The 27,095-nt window shown below is 39.7% G+C and overlaps 1 protein-coding gene across 5 annotated transcripts in view; it reads left to right on the top strand.

Moving 5' to 3' along the window:
* Positions 1 to 27,095, top strand: part of CTTNBP2 (cortactin binding protein 2) — a 97,929-nt gene that overhangs the window by 60,258 nt on the left and 10,576 nt on the right. For 4 of the 5 annotated variants that reach the window (XM_072146968.1, XM_072146965.1, XM_072146964.1 and 1 more), the window contains exons 5-14: positions 3,593 to 3,796; positions 5,869 to 5,968; positions 7,784 to 7,931; positions 8,754 to 8,987; positions 10,765 to 10,882; positions 13,723 to 13,995; positions 16,782 to 16,877; positions 24,698 to 24,777; positions 26,472 to 26,558; positions 26,637 to 26,736. In XM_072146968.1, the coding sequence (XP_072003069.1) occupies positions 3,593 to 3,796; positions 5,869 to 5,968; positions 7,784 to 7,931; positions 8,754 to 8,987; positions 10,765 to 10,882; positions 13,723 to 13,995; positions 16,782 to 16,877; positions 24,698 to 24,777; positions 26,472 to 26,558; positions 26,637 to 26,736 (1,440 nt within the window). The remainder of the gene's footprint in view (positions 1 to 3,592; positions 3,797 to 5,868; positions 5,969 to 7,783; positions 7,932 to 8,753; positions 8,988 to 10,764; positions 10,883 to 13,722; positions 13,996 to 16,781; positions 16,878 to 24,697; positions 24,778 to 26,471; positions 26,559 to 26,636; positions 26,737 to 27,095) is intronic. The other variant, XM_072146967.1, reaches the window with a different exon arrangement.

Raw genomic sequence — 27,095 nt, 5'->3', positions numbered from 1 at the left:
CCACAAACTACAGTATCTGTTATACATATTATTAGCTCTTGGAAAGTACCACTTAGGTTTTTAAAACAATGGTAGTCTGTATACTTACATATTCTGGTCACAGATACAAATTGCAATACAGCTAGCATCTGTTTGATGATTGATATGACTCTGCACATGTATATGTTGTCTGAGGTTATGGTTAGGTTTGACATTTAGGCTAGGGCAGTTCTAAACATTGCTAACTTATAGGACAATGTGGTCATCTATAGTGGTCTTTTTCTGGTTCTCAATTGCAGCTTAATCTGGAAGTTTGAGACCAGGGGTAGACTTCTTGTTAACTAAAGCCATTAGTTTCTACCAGATGAGATTTCTTATTGATTTTTTATAGACACGTTTAAACCCTGTTAGTAGCTCTTTAATCAATGTATTTTAGGTGTATTGGTCCTTTTTAGATTTTTAAAAAGCAAGTAAATAGCAAATAATACTTTTTTATATTTATTTTTTGTTCCTTTTGGCAAATTACAACAGAGGCGTGCAGCCATTTTGACTATAGTTTGCTTTCAAATTACCCATTTTTATTATTTTTAGCATGATGCATTTGAGTTATTGGTTAATTTTAAGCTCATAGATTTTCATACCCCATGATATTTATTTTGTGTTAAACTGCAATTATTTTCTTCAAATTGTGAAATCACTGTCTTCACCTCTTTTAAGATGCAATAATTTCTCCAATGAATGGGATTTGGCTTGGAAGTAGGGCAAAAAGATTGAAATGTTGATTTTGGCTCTTAAATTAACCATCTCCACATTCTGAAGCTGATGCCAGAAGCTGTTCTTCTGTCCCTACTCCCTTTTCCATTACTGCATGGTTTTCCAGCTTAAGCAAATGCTTCACTCGTTGGCTTCTTTTGTATGACACATTTTTCATTTGCTTCTTAAATGATTTGTATGTTGAATGGTAAGAAAATAAATTGCTGCTATGGCAATATTAAGTATGTGTTTTATCACATCCAGTTTTTGTTGTTTCCACAGCACACCAAATAATGTATTCTGTGTCAAAATTTGCTTTGTATATTGTTATGGTAAACTTCTTTTGTGTTTGTTTTTCCAGTCTTTTGGCAGTGGCAGAGTTAACAAAATGTTTAGAGGTTTCCTCAGCAAACTCACTGGATTCCAGCAAATTCCTTATAAAACCTTTAAAATGGCTTAACGGGCTAGATTTACTAAATGGAGTCAAATTAGGTCACCCCTGTTATATTTATAAACTGTATTATATAGATTTTTAATAGGAATTGTTGTTTTTGTCATGCCAACTTGACATGCATCTTATAATTCAAATAGTTTGCCCACATATATTTGTATGTTAAAGGAAATTTACCATCAAAATCCAATGTGATAAACCTGGGACAGTTACTCATAGTTCCAGGCACTGTGCCTGTGGTAGTCTTTTTATATGTGTTATCCATGGCCTCCTTCCTTCTAAAAATTCACTTTTAAAATGATGCTAATGGGCCTGTGGGACTACCCTAAACCCTCTGTGATCTGGCTTTACAGACACTGGGGCAGATTTATCAAGCAGTCTGAAAGTCAGAATATTTCCAGTTGCCCATGGCAACCAATCACAGCTCAGCTTTCATTTCACCAGTGCTCATGAGTATTTTAAAGGGGAGTTGTGATTGGTTGCCATGGGCAATTGGAAATATTCTGACTTTCAGACACTTGATAAATCTGCCCCACTGTCTCACGATCTCCGTGCTTCTTCAGCACTTGTGTTGAGGGAACAGGGGAACAGTGCAGGGTAGCGGTCTGTAAATGCAGATCACAGAGGGGTTAAGGTAGTCCCTCAGGTACATTAGCATAATTTTAAAAGCTGAAGATTACCACAGTCACACTGCCTGGATCAATGAGAAAGTGTCCCTGGTGTGTTGTGCTTTATCATGTTTATCTGATTTTCACAGACTGAGCAAGGACATCCTAAGAATCCATTAAAGGATAAAACCTGCTGGGTTCTGAGAAACTTACCAAATTGTTGCTATAATGGTGGAGGTTCCGATGTGTTTTTCCAACATAAAGTTTGTTAGTAAGCAGGCATTTAAACATTCCTGTTCACTTTAGTGCTCATGCCTGTTTTTTTTCAGTATATGCTGCAGATTTTTTTTAGAATAACTATAGTGAATGTTTGATAGTACAGAAAGTTAGTTAAAGGAAACCTACCATTTCAAAAGGTAGGTGTAAGCTGTAAACACCGAGCACCAGCTCAGGGTGAGCTGGTGCCGGTGCTTAGTTTCGTTAGTGTTAAAACCGCGGTATCTCGGTTTTAACACTTTTTAAACTTTATAGCAGAAGCAGCTTCGGCGCTGCGCGCGACCGTGCGCGCGCAACGCCTGCGGCATTTCCTATGTAGGCGCGCACACGATCGTGCGCACGCAGCGCCGAAGCAGTTTCTGCTATAAAGTTTAAAAAGTGTTAAAACCGCGATACCGCGGTTTTAACACTAACGAAACTAAGCACCGGCACCAGCTCACCCTGAGCTGGTGCTCGGTGTTTACAGCTTACACCTACCATTTGAAATGGTAGGTTTCCTTTAAAGACTGGGCATGGGGAGAAATCAGGACTATGCTTTGAGAGGAGAGATCATTTTGGCTATGAATAATTCTAACAAGAAAGTATGTTGAAAGTCATGAGAAAAATAAATGACACCATTGATTTCTATGCTTTTATGTATTAGGACATGGCATTATAAAAAATCTGCTCTTAAAAACCATTAACGTAGTTACAGTTTAGTTTGCTAGCTATAACCTTAAATGAGCAAAAAGTCATGGCATATTACACATGGTCATTATTTATTTAACAAAAACTAGGCTAAAATATCGAATCGCCATGGAAGGACCCCTTCACCAACTATTGGCATTCTTTAATAGCTGCTGCTCTGTAGATTCCAGCACAGGGGTTTTTTTCCTGTAAACTCCACAGTTACCGGAGAAGGGTGCTCTAATTTGACTGAAGATCCGAATTACCATATTGGTTGCCCAAAATAATTAGAGTTGGTAAAAGTGATGCTGCTTATATAGGAAATAGGATGGTAAGTTTAAGCCAGGTGCTCATTATAAATGCAGCAGCAGATGTCAAGAATGACAGAAGAAATTAGAGGCCAAATAATGTGTAGGTAGCGTGTAAATTGTGCCCAATTTTAGCGATAATTGAGAGTTTGTTCAGTTCAAGCTATAATGGTAATATAGCATCGCTGTTGCATTAATAACCTTAAATATTTTCAGTGCAATAGTGATATTATTCCAAGCCACATAACTGTGACAAGTAAATCTAGCCCAGCGAGCAACAAAACCCATTTCTTATTTTCCAAATCATATTGCTGCAGTACATTAATCCACAATAATCTTCCATGTATGAATTTATGTTTGATTAGATCTAATTAGACTTCATATTGCGTAAACCAATAATCAATATTATTTATCATAAAAAATCCTTGAGAATGCCTCACATTTTGAGTTTCTTTGCTTGCACTAATTACAGATCATGTTATAATTAACCAATATTATTTGCTGATACTTATATTTCTATTCCCCTTATCATTTATTACTTTGACTCACAGGCTGGTCACCCTCCCTAACTTCTTTGTTAACAAGCGGTGGTCCTGTCCCCCTGGCAGACAGGTCCACCCTTCTTCACCAAGCTGCTGCCCAGGGAAACGTCACTTTATTGTCAATGCTGCTTAATGAAGAAGGACTGGATATAAATAATTTATCTAAAGATGGCCATACTGCCTTGTATTCTGCTGCTGCCAATGGACATACAGGTAAGTAATAATAATAGTAGTAGAAATTATGTTTAAATATATATTAATACTGGCAGATAAGGCATAGTATATCTACTGCAGTATCTTTAATGCCCCATGGACTTTATTGATCTATAATGGATTCCATTGTGGTTTCCATCGGATGGGAAGAATAATGTTGCAGCATTCTCCTATCAAGTCTCTCAGACTCTGCAATGAAGGTTTAATGCAGGGCTTCGAACTCACTTAACACAAAACTCCATAGCATTACGATGTGCTACTGTCCGGCTAACAGGCAGAGCTGGCGCCAGATGCTGTGGGTATATTACAGCTGACACTCCTTTCACAATTGGAGATAACTCCAATTGAGGATGTTAATCTCTTGCATGCTGCAGTCAAGCATGATGTGTTGTGCCTTGTTCCCCCTCGGAGTGAACCGCCTGTGAGCCTACCGGGGGATCTGAGCCTTCCTGTGGCAGCCCTGGGTTCCGATGTGTGCCCCGGCATTGTGAAGTCGGATCAGTCAGTCATGCTTAGTCAGTTACACTACTGCAAAACTAATGTATTGCAGTGTGGTAGCTTGAACAAGCGATCACAGGATCACCTGTTCAAGCACCATTCTACAGATTTTTTTTTTAAAAATGGTAAAAAACACATCATTTATAAAAATAAATAAATAATGAAAAAAGTCCCCAAAACACATTACTTACGGGTGTGGTTCAATAAGTATTCATCAAAGATTTTTCATCAAATTCCTTCACAAAAATGTTTCTATAAAGTGATCAAAATAATGTAAGTTCTCCAAAAAGATAAGAGGAAAAAGGCTATATAAGTGAGCAGATCTGCTCTTAATGGCTCTTCTCCATCTTCAATACCTGGACATGTGCCCATATAGCAATTTACCAACACCTATGAAGTATTATTATACTCAGGAGAAATTGTGTATAAAACTTTGTGGAGCATTTTGTATTTAATCCATTGTGAATGTGTGCAATTTTTCAACCTAAATAAATGTATTTTTGTAAAAAAAATTACAATCTAAATTACACCTCCATTTTTGTTTTGATTTTGCTGTTCTTATAATGAGGAAATGTATGGGTTTTACTATTATTTAGACCTCTCAAAGTCACATAAAAGTTGAGCAGGTCCCTCAAGTCTTGGCGATTTTCAGTAAAATGTGAAAAATCGCACCTCAAATTCTAAGCTTCCTAACATCCTAAAAAAATAAGAGGATGCATAAAAAAGCATGACAACATAAAGGAGACATTTGGGGAATGTTAATTATCAAAGTATCTTCCTGGTAAGAAGAAAAGTTTGAATTTTAAAAATAAAGCATTTTTGAATATTTTAGCCAAATCTCATTTTTCCATAACTTAATTAAATCCCCCAAATTGTTAAAGTAAAATAAAATACAATGGGAAACATGTATCCTTGTTTTTTTTTTTTGTGATATAATTTAGACTTTTGTTTGGACTTTTTTGCGCCTTCTATAGTTTTTCTTGTCCTGGCTGGTGCAACTTTTTGCTTTTTGAGACTTTTTGTTGCAAATTTCTCAAATCCACATGGACACATACCATGGAAGTGGGTGAGTTATATACAGGAGTGGACAACTACTATAAGTTTTGGACAAAATCATTTGAGGCTGTGGCCTACATTTTTAAGCACTCAAGCCACACCCCAGGGAGATGGGTACGTATGCAGGTTTAGTCACACGTGGCGTTTGTGATGCATTTTAAAATGCATTGTGGAAACAAATGCATTTTACATGTTACTATGCATCTGTCTGGTTTGAAAGCGTTTTTCTACATTGCTGGAAGTGGGAGCAGCTGTAAAAATGTTAAAAACGACAGCAAAAGACAAAAATGATAGAAAAAAACCCAGCAGAAATAAATATACATGTCCCACAATGTGTCATGAGAAAACAGAAAATAATAATAATAATAAAGTATTCCTGATTTGTTACATTTGTTACAGCACATGTTGTTTGTCACACGTATTATATAAGTATCCACAGCGTTCTACACCTACAACACATTTCTTGTACTTTTCATCTTTGCTTTGCATTCTCATGCTCTATTTTTGTTCACTTGCAGACTGTGTAAAGTTGCTGCTGACGTCAGGAGCACGAGTAGATGCTACTGTTTCAAATGGCTTTACTGCCTTATGCACAGCAGCTGCTCAGGGACATTCAAAGTAAGGAGCAGATCACTGTGTGAGCCTAACCTTAAAGGAGTTTTTCAGTAATTTACTGTTTGATAGCCTTTTCTCAGAAAGGTCATCATTATCTGATCAATTAGGAGCTGACACTTGGCTGTGCAGATTAGTTGTTTGGTTGCAGCCCAGCACTGAACAGTATATGGAGTCAGAAGAAGAGGTCTTTGTGTAGTGGCCCTGCGCTGTTACTGCAGCTCTATTACCATTCACCTTAACTCCTATAATTTCTGATAAAGGTCTTTGTGAAATGTTCATTAGCACTTAAAGGGAACCCATCACCACATATTTCACAAATACAGGTAGTGACAGGTTCCCATAGAGCCCTAACTGACACCTTTCTTTTAGCTAAAAATTGTTCCCCTGAAATCACCATATTTTCAACTTTATAGTTTTACCTGGTATCTAAGCATGGCTACAGCGAGTTGAGGAGGGCGTGTCCTCCTCGGATTGAATCCAGCAGCTCCTTTCCATCCTATCACTGTATTCAGCTGTAATGTCATGTGACCAGGATGACATCATTACATGTCCTATAGATTTTGTAGCATTAGAAAACTGTACACCAAGCATATATCTCATGAAAGCACAGCATATTGTATCACATGATACAATAGACGTCAATGGAGGCTGCTGTGATTATTTTATATGGCCAGATATGTACATGGGGTTCAGTTTGCTAATGTTAAGTAGCTTATGGAACAGAATGTTCTGGTCACATGGCATTAGGCCACGCCCCCTCAACTCCCTGAAAGCTGCATAGAAAGCCAGGCAAGATTATAACTCTGATTTTATGGGAATCTGAGGGAGACTATTTTTTGCTACAAGCAGGGTGTCAGATAGTTACTAGAGTACAATAGGAACCTGCCACTACAGGTTAAAGCGAACCTGTGACCAGGAATGTCATGTTTTTCTAGTGATAGTTTCCAATAGAGTATGCTGATTTTAAAAAAGCTTTTGTCAGCATTCTGAATCAATTCAGTACTTTCTAAAACTTTATTTCAAATTACCTGTCTCCGTGCTGGCAGCGTGAAGACTCCTATCTTCTATCTTCTGATGCATTGTTCCTCTATTCCACACCATCCCCTTCCCCCTGCTCAATGCACATGACAGGAAGTGGGGAGGGACAGAGGGAGCTGGATGAGTGTTTTATAAAGTAGTGACAGTAATCAGAATACTTGCAAATGCATTTTTAAAATCAGCATAGCATAGGCTATTGGAACCTGTCACCAGCTTAAAATTGCGTTCCTGATGACAGGTTCGCTTTAAATTTTGTGTATAGCCTACAACCCCCCCACCTTTCTGAATTAATGGATTGGGAATGTTGATATTGGGGCAGGTCAGGATATACCCACCATAGGTTATTGGGAACTACTGCTGAAATACATAGGACTGGCCAATGTTTATTTAAAATGTATTTCCAGTTTTATTATTTCATAGTCGTATAAGTTAGGTTGTTTTTAAACCAGGGAAGCATGTAGGAAAGCACATAAATATGTACAATGGATATTGTATAGTCATATCTAAAATGAGCAGAAGGGGCTTAGACAGAGTAGGGACAATTTGTCCTTTAGATTTTGCAGTAATTTGCAAGTAATTAAAGCTTCATAAACTGTGTACATACAGTATATATAGTGGATGTGTACAGTATATATAATGTACGTAGCATCATGTTTACTAGCAGTTTAGGAATTGTGGTTAGCTATCAGGGCCCTGGTCTTTCTGTTAGACATATATGAAAAGTTCACACAACACCATCATGAGGACTTAAATCCTAACACCTTTTGCTGTTTTCCATAGATGTGCAGAGAAATTGCTTGCATACAATGCTGACATCAACTACGTTGGTGGAGGACAAACCCCATTATACCTGGCTTGTAAAAATGGAAACTGTGAAACTGTTAAATTGTTATTGGATTTTGGTGCCAATCGAAATATTACAACAAATGTGCGTATAATCTTATTGCTATGATAAAATGTATTTTTCTCTATATGTAATTGTACAGTGCACAATGTTTATCTTGATATCCTGATGGCTGTAGCCAGTAGAATTTGCATATACAGTTTGACAGATGTGTGTATCTGTTGCTATGTTATTTAAAGGGGTTGGCTACTTTACCTCATGTTTTTGTAATGTGTGTGTAAGTATAGGGGTCAGGATAATAGGTTATATATACATATATATATATATATATATATATATATATATATATATATATATATATATATATCTATATATATATATATATATATACATATATATATATATATATATATATATATATATATATATATATCCAATATACATCTATTGCAACGCTTTCATGATATGTAAAGAGAAGCCTCCTGTCTTTTACCTCATCAGCCAGACATTCCTGACCATAAAATGACCATAGATGGAGGGTCATGTGATCTCTATCTATCTATATCATAAGGTCCTGGCAGGGTAATTGTTCCTGGACAGATAGAGATCACATGACCCTCCATCTGCAGCCATTGTATGGTCACAAATGTCTTTAATAGATGTACATTGAAAAAATCCTCCTGGTTATGTTCCAGTATGCTCAGCGTGTTATACATGACCTAGTCGTTCATGAATTGCTTTCTTCAAGAATGATAATAATTGAATCATATTTCTACCGCATGTGAAAATGGATCTGAGATTTAATTTGTTTGCAATTTATTTTGCTCAGAATTGAGATCATTATTGCTCATATTAATGTCTATATTGATTTTAGTAAAAATAAGTAATTATGTTTGCTTTTTCTAGACTGGCTGGACCCCAATTCATGCTGCAGCAGATTCTGGAAATACAGATTGTCTCAAGCTCCTCGTGTATTATGGAGGTCATGGGGATTCTAATAAGGAATTTGATGTGAGACTTTATGATATAAAGAACAAGTACAATAGTAATCTCGAACCTGTCATTTCTGCAACACTAATCAATAGTGTAGACAGTGAGGGATGGACAGCTGCGCATATTGCGGCTTCTAAAGGCTTCAAGGTATAGCATTGTTGTGTTATTGTCTTATTTACAAGTATGATCATTAAAGTGCCCTTAAACCTTATTGTATCATTGATTGAATTTAAAAGGCAATGTTTTAAAGTATGAAACAATTGTTACTTTTTACATGTACTTATTTCTTCATTAACCCTTTCACTATATATATGTCCTAAATGAAAATACACCATGCAGATAGCACATGTTAGAAAGTCTTGGCAAAAGCACACTTCAAATGGATATATCTTCTTAACTGTGGCACCTAGAAATTGTAGATTTAAAGGGAACCTGTCACCAGGGACCGCATTTTCACAAAAACCAGATTGCAGAAGCCCATCACACCTGCAGCACAAATATGCCTTTCTGCCTTTTTTAGGCATTTGCATTACAATATAATTGTGTGTTATAACTTACTCTTGCTCCATAACAAAATCCCGGGGTAGTCACAGGGATTGACATCAGTGGGGGAGGGACAATCTGTACAGAAGCACAAACATGGAGACAGCCTGCAGCACAGACAAGTCACATGTTGCTTTTTTTGAAAAGCATGCAAACCAAAGTCCAGCCCCCTGAGAGGCATTTTTGCACTGCTGGTGTCATGGGCTTTTACAATATGTCTTTAGTGAAAATTAGGTCCCTGGTGACAGGTTCCCTTTAATAATCACATAAAAAACCTTGTGGCAAACATGCATTGGTTTACTACCAAAAGTTGTCTTTATTTAGTTTTTTTTAGATTTTTTAAATTATATACTTTAATATGAATGACTCGTTGAAGGTTTTTTTTTTTAACTTATGATCTTCCTCAGCACTGTGTATATATGAATAATAGATTTCTTCTTCTGGAGAGATTTGATGTTTTCTGGCCAAAAGCAAGAAGTGAAATGCAGCTATTCATTGGCTACCTCTGCAGTATATTCTTCTTTTCTTTCTCTCTGCTTTACTAAACAGCATTTTATTTTAAATATTAAATGCATTGTAGTTAATATTTTATTCTGTAATAGTTTTTTAATAGTTAAGTGTTGTGGTATATTAATGTGCATGTTATATTAACATCTACATTTCCCATCTTCTGACCAATCTCTACTAGGATCAATATGGTTTAATGGTAAAGAGGAATGAGGCCTCATTGTTGCAATGTAACTTTTATTAATTGCTGAGCTCATGCAGTGAAATTTAAAATGGTATTAAATCCAATTCACATGATAATGTTGTATCCAACACATTACAATAGTTTCAGGGGTGGTCTCATATCAATAACAATAGACAAAAAATACTTGTAAATTATTATGATTGTCCCTGTCTTTTAGCCACACACAGCTTTTCATTGCTGTCGTCATTGATGGCAATAGCAGCAAAGGAGATTTTAAAAATGTAATTATAATGGAAACCTCAAGGCAGAGATGAACATCCCATAGCATAAGCATCCCATAAATCAGATAATTATTGGCCAGACCTGGTATTTTCAGAAAGACTGACTTACCATACAACTTGCATGTGGCCATTCCAGTGGTAGGAGATTGAATTGGATTTCGACATTGAATCATCATACAGGCAATGCTTAGCCATGACCAGTATTCAGCTTATCACTGTATTTCAGTTGTAAAGTGACAATGTGACAAAACAACAAAAAGTTAACATGAACGTTTCTTGAGATGTGGTGGTTACCAAACCAGTGTAGTTGTTGCCTGTATTTGAAATGGCATGTGTGCTATTTATTGATCAGCTGATGTGCCCCTGATATTTGTCCCTAATCCTCCACAAACTAATCTAATCTTTACAGGATTGCTTAGAAATCCTATGTTGTCACTCTGGACTGGAGCCAGAAAAGAAAGATAAGTGCAACCGGACAGTGCATGATGTGGCAACAGATGACTGCAAACAGCTCCTGGAGAATCTAAGTGAGTGAACTTTATTCTTTATTTGTCATGTTATTCTGGTGGCTCAACTTTTAAGCTGCATAGATCTCACATAGTTGGAAAGCCTAACCATATAATCCTATTAAAGTCTGTGAAGAAAGATTATTGTGTCTCATCTATTTATCTTCAGAAGACTCAATTTTAGAAAACATCTAAGCAATATAGTCATTTTTTCTTTTAAAATCCTAATACTGTGTAAGCGGGGGTTTTAATATTTCTCATAATAACATTTTCTACTAATTCTGTACTTAGTAGGTGAGATTTATAGACCCTTTATAATACTGTGGACATATATTATGTGTATAGTTATTTGCATTTCTGAATATTAAATTTAGGGGCAGATATGTATATTGAGCTTTCATTTGCATCTATTATAAGATTTATACAATTTCGGAATATTGTTTTTTCTTACTGCAGGAATAGAAGATGCAGGGAATGTATTAATCAGGTTCTTACTGTTACAACCTTTTTAGCAGATATTTGTAAAATAATAAGTCTTGAGCACTTTTTTGGAAATCCATGATAGGCTGTTCTACTGTACAATGACAGTGATAAAAAACATCACAAACTAGACCGCAATGTAATTTTATTTATTTATTGAAGGGTATTAAAAACTGGATTGCATCAGTATTGAAAAAAAACCCCAGAAATTTAAGGGTGCTGATGGGTCATCTTTCATGAAAGAAATACCATATATACTCAAGTATAAGCCTAGTTTTTCAGCACAAAAAAATGTGCTGAAAACCCAAACTCGGCTTATACTCAAGTAAAAAAAATATATATAAAACCTCATTTCTGGCTTCCCCCGCTGCTGGCTATATAGTGTGGTAGGGGGCTGGTTATATACTGGGGGATATGGGCTTGCAGGCTATATAATGGGGGATATTGGCTTGCAGGCTATATACTGGGGGGCAGGTGCTGGCTATATACTATAAGGCAGGCTCCAGCAGGCTATATAATGGGGAGGCTGTGACCAATGCATTTCCCACCCTCGGCTTATACTCAAGTAAATAGGTTTTCCCAGGTTTTTGTGGTAAAATTAGGGACCTCGGCATATATTTGGGTCGGCTTATACTCGAGTTTATACGGTAATTCTTGCTTTTTCTTGACACAAATCTGCATGCCTTAAATATATACTACAGTTATATAAGTATTCTGTTATGTAAGACACTTCGATATTGGACAAAACGTGGTTGGATTATTAAATACCTAATTTTTACAACCTAATGGGCCCAAAACTTGGGGACAGATTAACCCAATTTCCATAAAGACTTAAGTTTTATTATATGTACTAGAGTGTGCATAGAGAGATAGGAAGAAGCTAAAGGACACGAGGAATAAGTGAAAGAGGAGGGAAACTATTTGGACACTATGGGGCTCATTTACTAAGGGTTGCGGATCACACTTTCATCGGACTGTTCACCGTTTTCAGGGATTGCATGGCTTGGACAGGTGTTTAACAGGCAATTGTTTTTGGCCCAGCTGCGCTGGCTTCCATGCGGCACAAATTAGGGGGCGCGTCGTTGGACGATCCAACTGATTCAGACTGACCGCTGGATTTAACTTTCAAATTGTGTCGCAAGACAATGCACTTTCTTGCACCAGAAAGAAGAAGGTGAACTCCGTCAGACCTGAGCGGGGAAGCGACACATGCAGGATATTGGGCGCACAATCAAAATTATTTATTGCTACTATTGTTATCCATTCAGTTTATGCAGTTTTCATCTGTTGTAAGGTTTTAGGATTTTGGTACTATAATTACAGAACTTCTTTGATTACACAAACCCTTTAAAGAAGTTATTTGAAGAAGTTCTATATTCTTTTTTCTCAAACATATGTCTTATAAGACAGTAAGAGAAGGCAAGTCTCATGGCAAGTCTTGTTTACCTTATTTGCCTTCAGCAAAATGACAATTCTGCCTTGACGTGAAGATTTTACTAATCCATTCCACAGTTCATTTCGTAATGTACTGTATATACTCGAGTATAAGCCAACCCAAGTATAAGCTGGGACCCCTAATTTTACCACCAAAAACTAGGAAAAACTACTGACTCGAGTATAAGCAGAGGGTGGGAATACAGCAAGCCCCTAGTAGTATACAGCAGCCCCTAGTAGTATACAGCACCCCCTAATAGTATACAGCAAGCCCCTAGTAGTATACAGCAAGCTCCTAGTAGTATACAGCAGCCCCTAGTAGTATACAGCAGCCCCTAGTAGTATACAGCAGCCTGCCCCCACGGCCCTTAAAAAAATAAACTTAAATATTCACCCTCCGATGTCGGCGCGGCTCCCCGATGTCCTCGATGTCAGCACGTCCTGTCTTTTTTCTTCTCCGGGGCTCCTCTTCTTTCTTCCGGCATGGACGCGGCCATGTTTTCTTCTAGCATGCGCATACTATGACGCGGCCGCTGCTGACGTTATAGTATGCGCGGCCACGAAGAAAACATGGCCGCGTCCATGCCGGAAGAAAGAAGAAGAGCCGCGGAGAAGATAGAAGACGGAACACGCTGACATCGGGGACATCGGTAAGCCGCGCCGACATCGGGGAGCTGACATCCAAGGGTGAGTATTTAAGTTTATTTTTTTTAAGTGGGTAATTTTTTTTTGTAATAGACTCGTGTATAAGCCGAGGGGACATTTTTCAGCACATTTTTTGTGCTGAAAAACTCGGCTTATACACGAGTATATACGGTAATTAAAATTTTTTGAATTGTATGAATTTACAAATGATGTATATGCAAAATAATTTAAATAAAACACATAAAAGCGGAACTGAATGTCTATAAATACCTGAAAATATTTCCAATGAATATTGTTTGCAGGTGGACTAAGGATTCCGGTTAAGATTTTTCTGGATGATAATATTCATATAAGTGACAATCCAAGTGATTTTGAGAGTGAGGACATCTGCTACCTGCGAATTCTCAAACAGACTACATGGGATGATTTTTCAGCAGCTGTGAGTCAGGCTGTATTGAACCATTTCAGTGTTATTATGTCTGATGGATGGGAAAACCAAGACGCCTTGACATTTAATAACTCTGTAGAATCCAACCTTGGACTTGGCACAATCGCCGATCTGTCATTCAAGCTAGGTATTGGAATTTCTATGTTTGAGATATATGACCTGCATAGATGTAATGCTATTATTACATGCATGTGTGAGTGTCTGTGTTTTCTCTTTTTTGTGCTTTATTCATTGAGGCTGTACTGCTTTCTTCTTTTGAAGTTCCCCCGTAGAAAGACAGCTCTATCTTGAGAGAATCTAGAGTTCTGCATGGATAGTGTATGTTGATATAAGAATGCCCAAAACAGCACACTTTCTATCAATGCAATGCTTACATAGATGTCATTCTACATAGTGAAGTATAGAATTGAACACATAGGTTTAGAAACACCTCTCCACCAGGGTTGTGGTGTCTGATTCGTGGTTGGTTATCATTTTGGTGGAGTCGGAGTTGAAATAAAATGTTACAATCAGTTTATTGCAGTATGCGTTAAATATTTTTTTCATCAGAATTTGGGGAAATCATAGAATTCCAGGAAGCACACAATGTGAGTTGGATGCATCAAACTCACTCATGGGCAAGAGGCATTAGTGAGCTGTTCTTAGAGAAAAGCCTGATATTGAAAGTTTAACCCTTCATTATGTTGCCGTTTATGAGGCAAATTCATGAAGCAATTCCTCTGTATCCAGATATTGTTAAAGATGTTGCCTGTAACATGTGGTTTCTGCATTACCACCAACACAGGACAGTGTATAGAGGTTTTTCTCTAGCCTTAAAATAAAAGGGTCAGACTTGAGGTCATCTATGAAGGAGGATCTGATGGGGCAATGCTGTTTCTAAGAACAAATTCATAGAATCGCTAAACAAATATTCAGTACATTTTTTATGTTCTACCTTGATAAATAAAATTGTATATCATCATGGTGATAAAAAGCCTTATTATTACTGAAAATGTGTCACTTAAACATGCCCCATGTATGTGGGAGGAAGAGTCGGAAATTGAGGAGTCGGAAGTTTGGCTTACAGTATGGACTCCTCAGCTTTGATCACCACTGGAGTATATATCTGAATGTATCTTGCAAATGGCACATGTCTTATTAAGATATAATCAATAATGGTTAAAATCAATATTTGGTTAAGGCCATTGAGGAGCAACTGCCAAATTTGTTCATCCAAGAAATTAATTTTTTTTACATTTTTAGGTATTAAGGTTTATGTTTTGTTGTTATAATTGTGTATTCCACTATCAATATTGCAAACAATTGATCAGATATTGCAAGACTGTTAACCTAAAACAAAGAAAAAACATGCCACAAAAACAATATGCTGAAAAGAGATATGAGGGATATGTACATAGAAGGCTAGTATACTCCAAAATAATGCAAAGAATTACAACTTTATTTAGTATACAAAGCACATGCACTTAAAAACATTTAAAAGCACATGTAATCATGTGCGCATCAAAATGCATGGTAACGGTAAATTTCATGCATATGTTACTTAACCCCTATGGTCTCTGTAGAATCTGGACTTGGTGTGTAAATATCAAAACTACAACGATAACCATTTCTAATTAGGTTAATCTAATGCAGTCAAAATAAGCCCCCGCCAGCGCATCTCACCTGGCCCGGCTCCCGGCTCGTTCCCCTCCGCGGTGCGCGCGCGTCCCCGACTGCTAGGGTGCGTGCGCGCCTCCTTCTCCAGATTAAAAGGGCCAGCGCACCATTAATTGGCGCTGGCCATATTTCCCAATTCTATATGAACCTGCCTCTTCCTGCAAGCCCTGCCGGATCTTTGTGCCTCACAGCCTGAGAGAAAGCTTTACTGCGATTAGCCTGCATTCCTGTGTCTCCTGCGTTCCTGTGTCCCTCCGTGTTCCTGTGTTACCTGAGCTCCTCCGTGTTCCCGTGTACCAGCGACCCTCTGTGCTGCTATCCTGTGTGCTGTGTTCCCGTACCCCTCTGCTTGGACCTCCTGTTGCTGACCCCGGATTGAACTCTCCCGATTGCATCTCTGCCGCCTGCCCTGACCCTGTGCCTGGACTTTGACCACGAGATTGATTGCCATTCTTGTACCTAGACCTTGGCCGCCACTGCAGACAAGTCACGCCTGAGGAACGACCTGGTGGTGCCACGCCGCAGCTTGTCTAACCCGCTTTGCGGCGGGCTCTGGTGAAAACCGGGTACCACTTAGACTCCGGTCCCAGGTAGTGGCTTGAGTCATCGTCTGCAGTGGTCCAGTGGATCCACAACCCGCAAGCCTGACAATAAGTCAATCACCTAGGCATTATAGAAACTGCTACAAATGATTTTCATGGTATCCATGAAATAAATAAATATCACCAAATGCCGATGGGGAAGGAGCCTGACACCCCACACATTCCACCTCATTGTGCCTTCCTCAGGGGTAATGTGCTTTGTATAGCAAATAAAGTTGTAATTCTTTGGATTATTTTGGAGTATACTAGCCTTCTATATACAAATCCCTCCTATCTCTTTTTGGCATATTGCAAGACTGATCATTTATGTTCTTCTCAGAAATCATAATGGTAACATTTCAATAAAATGTTACACCTCTGATGTAAAGCTAGCGACACAAGACACAACAGCTCTCCTTCTCATTGCACAAGCACAGAGCATGCACTGAACATTCAGAACTCACAAAACACTAAATAGCACATATCTGAATGTTGTGCAAAGTAGCTTAGGCAAGAAGGCTGTCCCTTATTAATGTACAGAAAATCCCAGAAAAACATTTTATGAAATCAGAAATGTATTAAAAACTACTTTTACTATTCTTTATGTATGTGTTTTGATTAATTTATTGACCTAATCCACTATAAAATCTTAGACTATACTTTGCTTTGCTTTCAGGAAATACCTCCTGGTGTGTTGGTCAGATTTTCCTCCAGTCACCATGGGAATTTCTCAGAATGAGCAAAGTGGCTCAAGTAACCGTTTTCATGCCAGGTAAGAGATGTTATTGGTAAATGGATGTTGATCCAATAATTATTACACTTTTGCTGTTATAATATCAGTCAGATGGATGCCTGTTGCATTCCTTTTCAGGTACTTGTATTGACAAGTCATGTACTCCATCAGTAAAATTAAGCAAATGCTAGAAGTTAATGTTTATGTTCTATAAAAATCTATGCCGTGGTGTTCTCATACAGTGAAATGGTCTGGCGGTCTGAGTAAGGCCTAATATCCATGGTACAACTTTGTGACTTTATATTTAAAACCACAAAAATTTAGTTACCCCAAATCACATCATCTTTATTTCATATTGAAATATTCAATATTTTGTTGCTTGATCTGTAGAAGGATTTACATTATGAGTAGAAATCTTGCATTCATCATCAGACATGTGCCCATTTATCACATAGAAGCCGTATAGCAGGGGTGCACAACCCGTGGCCCGTAGGCCGCATGTAGCCAGCAGAGCCTCAGGTTGAGGCCTCCACCCTGCTGTCTGCAGCTCCCAGTGCAGCAGCCTGACAGCTGAACGACCTGTGAAGATGTAATCATCACATGGTCTTCTGGCTTGCAGCAGCCAGGGAACTGCTTATGATAAGGACATGGGACTAGACCTGGGGACAGTGGGAACTAGCTGAGGGCAGGGTGGGCTAGCTGGGGGCACAGGTGGGTAGCTATGGGGCAGGGGGGACTAGCTGAGGGCAGGGGGGGCTAGCTGGGGCAATAGGGACTAGCTGAAGGAAGGAGAGGCTAGCTGGGGGCACGAGGTTTAGCTGAGGAGGGCACGGGGGCTATAGAGTACTAGCTAAGGGCAGGGGAGGACTAGCTGGGGGCAGCGGGGGACTAGTTGCTGGCAGGGGGTGCCAATACCGGGGTAAGGGGGCTTGCTTTGTGAGACATGGGGGGGGTTACTGTGTGAGAAGGGGGTAGCAGACCATTTAAGGTGGGCTACCTGAATGAGAAGAGATACAAAACCTGCTGGGGCACATTATAGTAACTATATTCTTGTACATAGGGGCATTGTTATAGTAGTAATATTCTTGTACATAGGGGGCAGTATTATAGAAGTAATTTTCTTGTACATAGGGGGCAGTATTAAAGTAGTTATATTCTTGTACATAGGGGCAGTATTATAGTAGTTATATTCTTTTTACCTCAGGCAGCAAAAAGGAAAGAATCTGCCCTGTGCAGCAGATAATAAGTATGAATACCTGGCTGGCTGTAGGTAGGGCACAGTACTGGGGCCTATCAGAGCCCTTGCGTGCAGCCAGTTATTCACAATTATTACCTGCTGCATGGGTTCAGACAATTTCCAGCATTATTATCGTCTTGTTTGTGCACTGTATTGTAGTCTGGTATGGGGGTCTGTGTTACTTGTACAAATACAGTATTATGCACTAGTGCAGGGGTCAGGAACCTTTTTGGCTGAGAGAGCCATAAGCGCCATATATTTTAAAATATAATTCTGCGAGAGCCGTACAATATGCTTAAAGGGACACTGACAGAACAATGGCTCCAGCAGTCATTAGTACAGCAAGGAGTGTTCCCCCAGCCCCCCCCCCCCGTATTAAGCTTCCACTGGACCAAAACAATTGTAATTCCCTGTAAAATAAAAAATAGATAATTTACATTCGAGCTTGTTCCAATACAGACGCCAACCAATGCAGAACATCCCTATACAGACGCCAACCAATGCAGAACATCCCTATACAGACGCCAACCAATGCAGAACATCCCTATACAGACGCCAACCAATGCAGAACATCATTATACAGACGCCAACCAATGCAGAACATCCCTATACAGACGCCAACCAATGCAGAACATCCCTATACAGACGCCAACCAATGCAGAACATCCCCATACAGACGCCAACCAATGCAGAACATCCCCATACAGACGCCAACCAATGCAGAACATCCCCATACAGACGCCAACCAATGCAGAACATCCCTATACAGACGCCAACCAATGCAGAACATCCCTATACAGACGCCAACCAATGCAGAACATCCCTATACAGACGCCAACCAATGCAGAACATCATTATACAGACGCCAACCAATGCAGAACATCCCTATACAGACGCCAACCAATGCAGAACATCCCTATACAGACGCCAACCAATGCAGAACATCCCTATACAGACGCCAACCAATGCAGAACATCCCTATACAGACGCCAACCAATGCAGAACATCATTATACAGACACCAACCAATGCAGAACATCCCTATACAGACGCCAACCAATGCAGAACATCCCTATACAGACGCCAACCAATGCAGAACATCCCTATACAGATGCCAACCGCTGCAGAACATCCCTATACAGACGCCAACCGCTGCAGAACATCCCTATACAGACGCCAACCGCTGCAGAACATCCCTATACAGACGCCAACCGCTGCAGAACATCCCTATACAGACGCCAACCGCTGCAGAACATCATTATACAGATGCCAACCAATGCAGAACATCATTATACAGATGCCAACATGTGTCTAAGCTGCTGCATAACCTCACATTAATGTAGAAATGCAGTGGTGGGGGAAGATATGTGAGGATGATGCAGCTATGAAGCTCTCAGGAGAGCTTCATAGCTGCACACAGGACACTAAGGGGTTAAGGCAGAGTGTGAGGAGACACTGGGGGGAGGGAGCACTTATCTCTGGCTGATCCCCAGCTGCTGACTCCTTCTCCTTGGACTCCTTCTCCTTCATGTCTCCGGAGTATGCAGCTCTCTGGTCTCCTCTGTCTGAATCTCCCGCGCTGCTACATCCAGCGCGGGGATTGGCTGCAGGCAGACAGTCTCCTCCCCTCCCTCTCTCACACACGGAGGAGACTGCTGCAGGGAGGGAGAGAGAGGCGCCGCCCCTGAATTAACCCCGCGGACCCTGCGCTGCTCTGCAGAATACATCCAGGGGCATAACTACAGCCGGGGGCACAACAGCCTGGTCTTGGCAGGCATATTAGCAGTTGCTGCGGCTGTAGTTAAGCCCCTGGATAGGAGCCCCGGCTGCGAGCCAGATGCGGCCATCAAAAGAGCCATATCTGGCTCGCGAGCCATAGGTTCCCGACCCCTGCACTAGTGGTTTCTGGGGGGAATTTGCACTGTACTGTGGTTTTTGGAACATCTAGAGTTTTGGTTGATAGTGCGGCCCCCTGTAGGGTAGCAGTATGGCAATGCTTCCCTCAAACCGAAAAGGATTGTGCACCCCTGCTGTATAGGCTTTTAGAATGAAGCTAAGTGCAATATTTCTTATGAGACACAGACACTGTTATACTTTGCCCTTAACCCCTAGACGCACCAGGACGTTATAGTACGTCCCCGGGGGCTACATGCTAAGCGCACGGGGATGTGCTATAACGTCCTGCTTCTGGCACCGGCTCACGAATGGAGCCGGTACCAGAAGCAGCAGTTGTCAGCTGTCTATCACAGCTGACAGCCTGCGTTAACACCCGCGATCGGAGCCGACTCCGATCGCCGGTGTTAACCCCTTACACGCCGTGTAAGGGTGTTTGCGCTATGGATCGGATCCCCCACGCCGCTTACCAGGGGATCCGATCCACTTCTGGGCAGCTCCGAGGACTGGCATGTGCCCCGGAGCTGCCCGGTCTCCCTGACACTCAGACCCCTGCAAACTCTCTTAGCATGCACGAGCATGCCAGACAGATTACACTGCTCTACAATAAAATTGTATTGTAGAGCAGTGTATTGAACTTGAACCAGCGATCAGAGCATCACTGGTTCAAGTAAAAAAAAGTGAAAAACACTGAACACTACACATTAGAATAAATAAAAAATATATACATAACAATATAAGCCCCTAAAATGTCACTTTCCCATAAAAACACTTAATAAAGTATAAAAAAAAAAAAACCCCTGCATATTTGGTATTGCTGCGTCCCTAACAATCTGTATAATAAAACAGAATCATTACTGGACGCGCACGGTAAATGCCGGAGGAAAAAAACGCAAAAACGTTCCGAAAAAAGATCATTTTTAATTGATACCCTATAAAAAATGCTCTAAAAAGTGATTTCAAAATGTTATGCACTCTAAAATAAGTCCGCTCAAAAGAACAACTCTTCTCGCAAAAAATAAGCCCTTAACCAGATTTGTCAGCCGAAAAATAAAAAAGTTATGTATATGAAAAGATGGTGATGCTAAAATTAACAACATTTTTGCCAAATTACTTTTTTTTAAGTAAAAATGGGAAAAATTAAAAAATCTATATAAATGAGGTCTTTTCGTAATCGTGGCGACCCATAGAATAAAAATATACTATCTTTATGGTATGGTTAACGACCAAAAAAAAAACCATGAAAATTTTCCTAAAATTTGATGATTAGATGCCCTTAAATTACCTACCAGAAAAGTGCATCTCATGTGGCAAAAGAAATAAGCCCCTTCTATGCCCGGCCGTGCGCCCATACAGCAGGTTACCACCACATATGGGGTATCGGTGTACTCGGGAGAAATTGGGTATCATTTAATCCATTGTAAATGTTTAATTTTCCACCCAAAATGAATGTATTGTGAAAAAATATTACATTTTGCAGACTGCACCTCCATTTTGTTTTAACCCCTATAAAACACCTAAAGGGTTAACAAACTTCTTAAAAGTGGTATTTCATACGTTGAGGGGTGTAGTTTCCACAATGGGGTAATTTATGAGTCTGCTATTATTTAGGCCTCTCAGTGTCAATTAGAAGTTGAGCAGGTCCATCTAAATACGGGTTCTGGTGATTTTACAAAAAATTTGAAAAATGGCACCCAAATTCTGAGCCTCATAACATTCTAGTAAAATATGTGGAATCTTAAAAAACCATGCCAACATAAAGCAGACATTTGGGAAATGTAAGTTATGAATTTATTTGGGTGCCATGACTATCTGCATCAAAAGTAGAGAATTTAGTACGTTGAAAATAAAAAAAAAATCCCAATTTTTGCCAAATTTTGTTTTTTTTCATAACTAAACGCAAAAGATTTCATCCAAATTTTTAAACAAATTTGAAGTACAATTTGTCACGAGAAAACAATCTCAAAATCCCCTGGATATCTCATAGCGTTCAAAAGCTATAACCACTTATAGTGACACAGGACAGATTTGAAAAATGGGGCCGCGTCCTTAAGGGCTCATTCACACTGCCGTCTGCGGGGCCGTACATGCGGCCGCAAATTTGCGGCCGCATGTACGTCCCCATAGACGGCAATAGCGGCACGGCGGGGATCCGGTGCCACACACCGCAAAAAGATAGAGCAAGCTCTATCTTTCGGCGGATGTGCGGCCGTGTGCCGCTATTTCCTATGGAGGGAGGAGGGGTCACCTCCTCCTCACCTCCAGCACACGGCGGGCATACCGCGTGTGAATGTACCCTAAGGCCAAAAGAGGCTGAGTGCCGTAGGGGTTAAAAATACAACAAATATTTGTTTTTTGTTTTTTTATATTTCTCAATCACTCTCTATTTTCTTCTATATTTGCCTTCTGTCTTAAAGAAAAAGGAAAGCACTGTTATATACACTCACCGGCCACTTTATTAGATACACCTGTCCAACTGCTCGTTAACACTTAATTTCTAATCAGCCAATCACATGGCGGCAACTCAGTGCATTTAGGCATGTAGACATGGTCAAGACCAGTGATTTTCAACCTTTTTTGAGCCGCGGCACACTTTTTATACTTAGAAAATCCTGGGGCACACCACCAACCAAAATAGTACAAAATGACACTAAAACAGTCATATTATACATATAGTTAATAATATAGATTCTAAATTTATTTTAATCACTCAGTGTGAAACCTGGGCCTGTTTTGTTAAACACAAAAGGGATATCCTGGCAGGAATGGTGGAAAGACAAACACGAAGCTGTTCCTCAACAGTTCTCAGTTTCCCCCTGTTTTTAGTATATGGTGCTGATTATTATGTGGCTCATATACTGCAAAATAAAGGGGTACAATGAGAAGTACTATGGCCATGAGGCCAGAGTACAAGTGCCAGCTCATATACTCAGCATATAAGCTGGTACTTGTAGTACTCCAGCCTCATGACTATAGTATTTCTCATTTTATATTTCTCATTGTTATATGCAGTATACTGCTGGAGTACTAAAAGTACCAGCTCATATGCTGAGTATTCTGCCAACAGTTAATATACTCAGGCAAAAGCTCATATAGTCAGCATTATTGGTGGGCAATACCTTGGCGATGGGCAAATGGGAGAGTCTCTCCACTCTCAGGATGATGCGCCGGCCTCAGTGACATCATTTTGTCACTCGAGGTTCAAAGCTTGCGCATGTGTTATTCCCCGCGGCACACCCGACCATGTGTAGCGGCACACTAGTGTGCCACGGCACACTGGTTGAAAATCACTGGTCAAGACAATCTCCTGCAGTTCAAACCGAGCATCAGTATGGGGAAGAAAGGTGATTTGAGTGCCTTTGAACGTGGCATGGTTGTTGGTGCCAGAAGGGCTGGTCTGAGTATTTCAGAAACTGCTGATCTACTGGGATTTTCACGCACAACCATCTCTAGGGTTTACAGAGATTGGGCCGAAAAAGAAAAAACATCCAGTGAGCGGCAGTTCTGTGGGCGGAAATGCCTTATTGATGCCAGAGGTCAGAGGAGAATGGGCAGACTGGTTCGAGCTGATAGAAAGGCAACAGTGACTCAAATCGCCACCCGTTACAACCACGGTAGGCAGAAGAGCATCTCTGAATGCACAGTATATCGAACTTTGAGGCAGATGGGCTACAGCAGCAGAAGACCACACCGGGTGCCACTCCTTTCAGCTAAGAACAGGAAACGGAGGCTACAATTTGCACAAGCTCATCGAAATTGGACAGTAGAAGATTGGAAAAACGTTGCCTGGTCTGATGAGTCTCGATTTCTGCTGCGACATTCGGATGGTAGGGTCAGAATTTGGCGTCAACAACATGAAAGCATGGATCCATCCTGCCTTGTATAAACGGTTCAGGATGGTGGTGTTGGTGTCATGGTGTGGGGAATATTTTCTTGGCACTCTTTGGGCCCCTTGGTACCAATTGAGCATCGTTGCAATGCCACAGCCTACCTGAGTATTGTTGCTGACCATGTCCATCCCTTTATGACCACAATGTACCCAACATCTGATGGCTACTTTCTGCAGGATAATGCGCCATGTCATAAAGCTGGAATCATCTCAGACTGGTTTCTTGAACATGACAATGAGTTCACTGTACTGAAATGGCCTCCACAGTCACCAGATCTCAATCCAATAGAGCATCTTTGGGATGTGGTGGAACGGGAGATTCGCATCATGGATGTGCAGCCGACAAATCTGCGGCAACTGTGTGATGCCATCGTGTCAATATGGACCAAAATCTCTGAGGAATGCTTCCAGCACCTTGTTGAATCTATGCCACGAAGAATTGAGGCAGTTCTGAAGGCAAAAGGGGGTCGAACCCATTATTAGCATGGTGTACCTAATAAAGTGGCCGGTGAGTGTATTCTTAAGTGTGATATTAACAAAGCAAACAAAACAAAGCAGAGATCGTACGCTTATGTCTGTGTGTATGCAAAACGTCCCTGTGTGAATGTATACCAAGCCATTCCTAATAACTTTTGTTTATTGAACTAGTTAATGTCCTGCAGCTCGATTAATCCATCAGTGGTTATATGTACAGTATATAAGAAATATATTTAGGTTTACAATTGTACATTTGACATTCCAGGCAGTTGCTGAGCATTGATATAACCTTTGATGCAAATCAGATTTTCTGTTTTCTTATTGAATTACTGTAGTATATAATTTAGCATTTTTATTTCTTCAGGTCCAAAGGTTGGATGTCTTAATAGTGTCGCTTATGCATCAATGATCCCACTCCAAACTCTACAAAACTTCCTCCGTTTGGTAGGTTTTATTATAATTTTATAATAGGGAACCTTTCGGCTCTCCAGTCACCTTTACACCTTACACAGCCCACAAGAAAATGTTGCAAATGTGTTTTTTCACCAATTTCACAGCATTGGGAATATTTTTCCTGCCTCCCAGTACACAGCATGGAATAATAAATACCATCACTATGTAGTACAATGTGTTGCGGAAAAACAACCCCTCGCACAACTCTGTACACAGAAAAATAAAAAAATTACATATTCTTGAATGTGGGGAGTGAAAAATGGAAATGTAAAAACAAGAAAGTGTTAAGTTGTAAAGGGGTTAATTGAATTAACATGGTGTAGGAATTCATTCAAAGAGACACAGAGACTTTTGGGTCCGAAAACGTGTATGTCTTCCAGTCTTTATTAGCAGTTCACAATCACAGGCCAACTATAAACAGCTTCATAAAAGGAAACAAAACAAAATACAAACTAAAGACCTGCTCGTCTGAGCACTAGCTAACACTGCTTTCCCTCTGTAACTTATCAGTATTACAAAACATGTGTAGTGGCAATCTCTACCTTTGGGTTTTCATCATTCAGCACAACCTCCAGCTCTGTCCAGAGAGAGCCCCTAGGGTTAGGGTACAAATAGGGTTTATAAAGCTCTGGTCCACGTGCAGGCTAACAAGCTGCATTACCACTGCCCCAGTACCTGAGTTAATCAGCAATGGCCAACCCTTACCATGCATAGGTGCGAAGCCTAGCTGGAACATGCATGCCATTGATTACCTTTCCAGCAATTGCCTGAGGATACATGCACTGCCGAAGCAGCGAGCATGTGCTGTGAGCCAGCAGTTGGGGGAAAGGGTGAAATCTTGCGGCCAGCTCACGGCACAGCACACCGTAGTGTGCATTTAGGCTTACAATGTATATGTAACCTGAAGGGGGTCCCTTTTCTAAAACCAGAACATCACCATAGGGAGCTCTCTAATGAAAGAGCCTTGCACACAACATCTTGTACTGTACTTCATTGAAACAAAGATTTATATTAAGAAATTTCTATTTTGTTTTTTTGTGTGTTCTATCTGCTCCATGGTTATGTAGTATACTATTTGCTATGATGGGTAAAGTACAGGCGGTCCCCTACTTAAAAACACCTGACCTTCAGATGACCCCTTGTTACAAATGGACCTCTGATGTTGGTAATTTACTGTACTTTAGCCCTAGGCTACTATGATCAGCTGTAGCAGTTATAAAATGTGTCTCTAATTAAGCTTTATTGTTAATCCTGGTTCTTGTGACAACCCAACATTTTTAAAATCCAATTGACACAGAGACCGAAAAAATTTTGACTTGGGTTACAATGATAAAATATACAGTTCCGACTTGCATACAAATTCAACCTAAGAACAAACCTACAGAACCTATCTTCTAAGTAACCTGGGGACTGCCTTTATTATGTATCACATGCATAAACTCAATAAATAAATGATCACATCTGCTATTCATTTACTATATGTACTCGAGTATAAGCCTAGTTTTTCAGCACAGAAACAGAAACCCAAAATCGGCTTATACTCAGGTAAATAATATATAGGTTTTACCAGGTTTTTCTTGTAAATTAGGGGCCTCGGCTTATACTTGGGTTGGCTTATACTCGAGTATATACGGTATATAATTTATATTATGAGAAGGTTAATAATCTTAAAATTGTATTTGCAGGTTGAACAGTATCACAATATTATCTTTCAAGGTCCAGAAGGAAGCCTGCAGGAATATATAGTGGATCAGTTATCACACTGCATCAAGGTATCATGTTGCTGCTGGATGTTGTAGCTGCATATGTACAGCCATAGAATGCTAATACATGTTATCTTTCCATAACAGCACAAGGAAGAGGCTACTGGGATAAGCTGCAATATTGTGAAGGTTGAGGTGGAGCCTGAGTTATCTAAACATCAACTTGTAGATATATTTATTAATTCAGGTAAGTAGCCAATTGGATGCCATGACAAACCATTATTTACTGCCAGATTTATGTCATAATAAACCAATGTAAAGATAGTGGTTGGTTTTATCTGGTCTATAATCTGATATAACTTGATTAACTTTTATTATTATTTAACTTATTATTTTTTTCTTTCCCATATGGGGGCCCGTTCTTTGTGTTTGGAGTTGGAGATTTTTAAATGGAAATATTTTGGAGTAAATAGAACTTTTTTTAACTTTCTTTTGTTGAGGCGGGGGATTTGGGAAATCTTGCAATTTCAATAAATTAACTGTGTTAAGCGCAATATAAACATATGTTAACATTTGCATTTACAAAACGCACAGTAAACGCGATGT

Source organism: Engystomops pustulosus, chromosome 4 (genome assembly GCF_040894005.1).
Source record: "Engystomops pustulosus chromosome 4, aEngPut4.maternal, whole genome shotgun sequence".
In the NCBI taxonomy this organism is placed as follows: Eukaryota; Metazoa; Chordata; class Amphibia; order Anura; family Leptodactylidae; genus Engystomops; species Engystomops pustulosus.
This window is presented reverse-complemented; position numbering and strand designations above follow the sequence as displayed.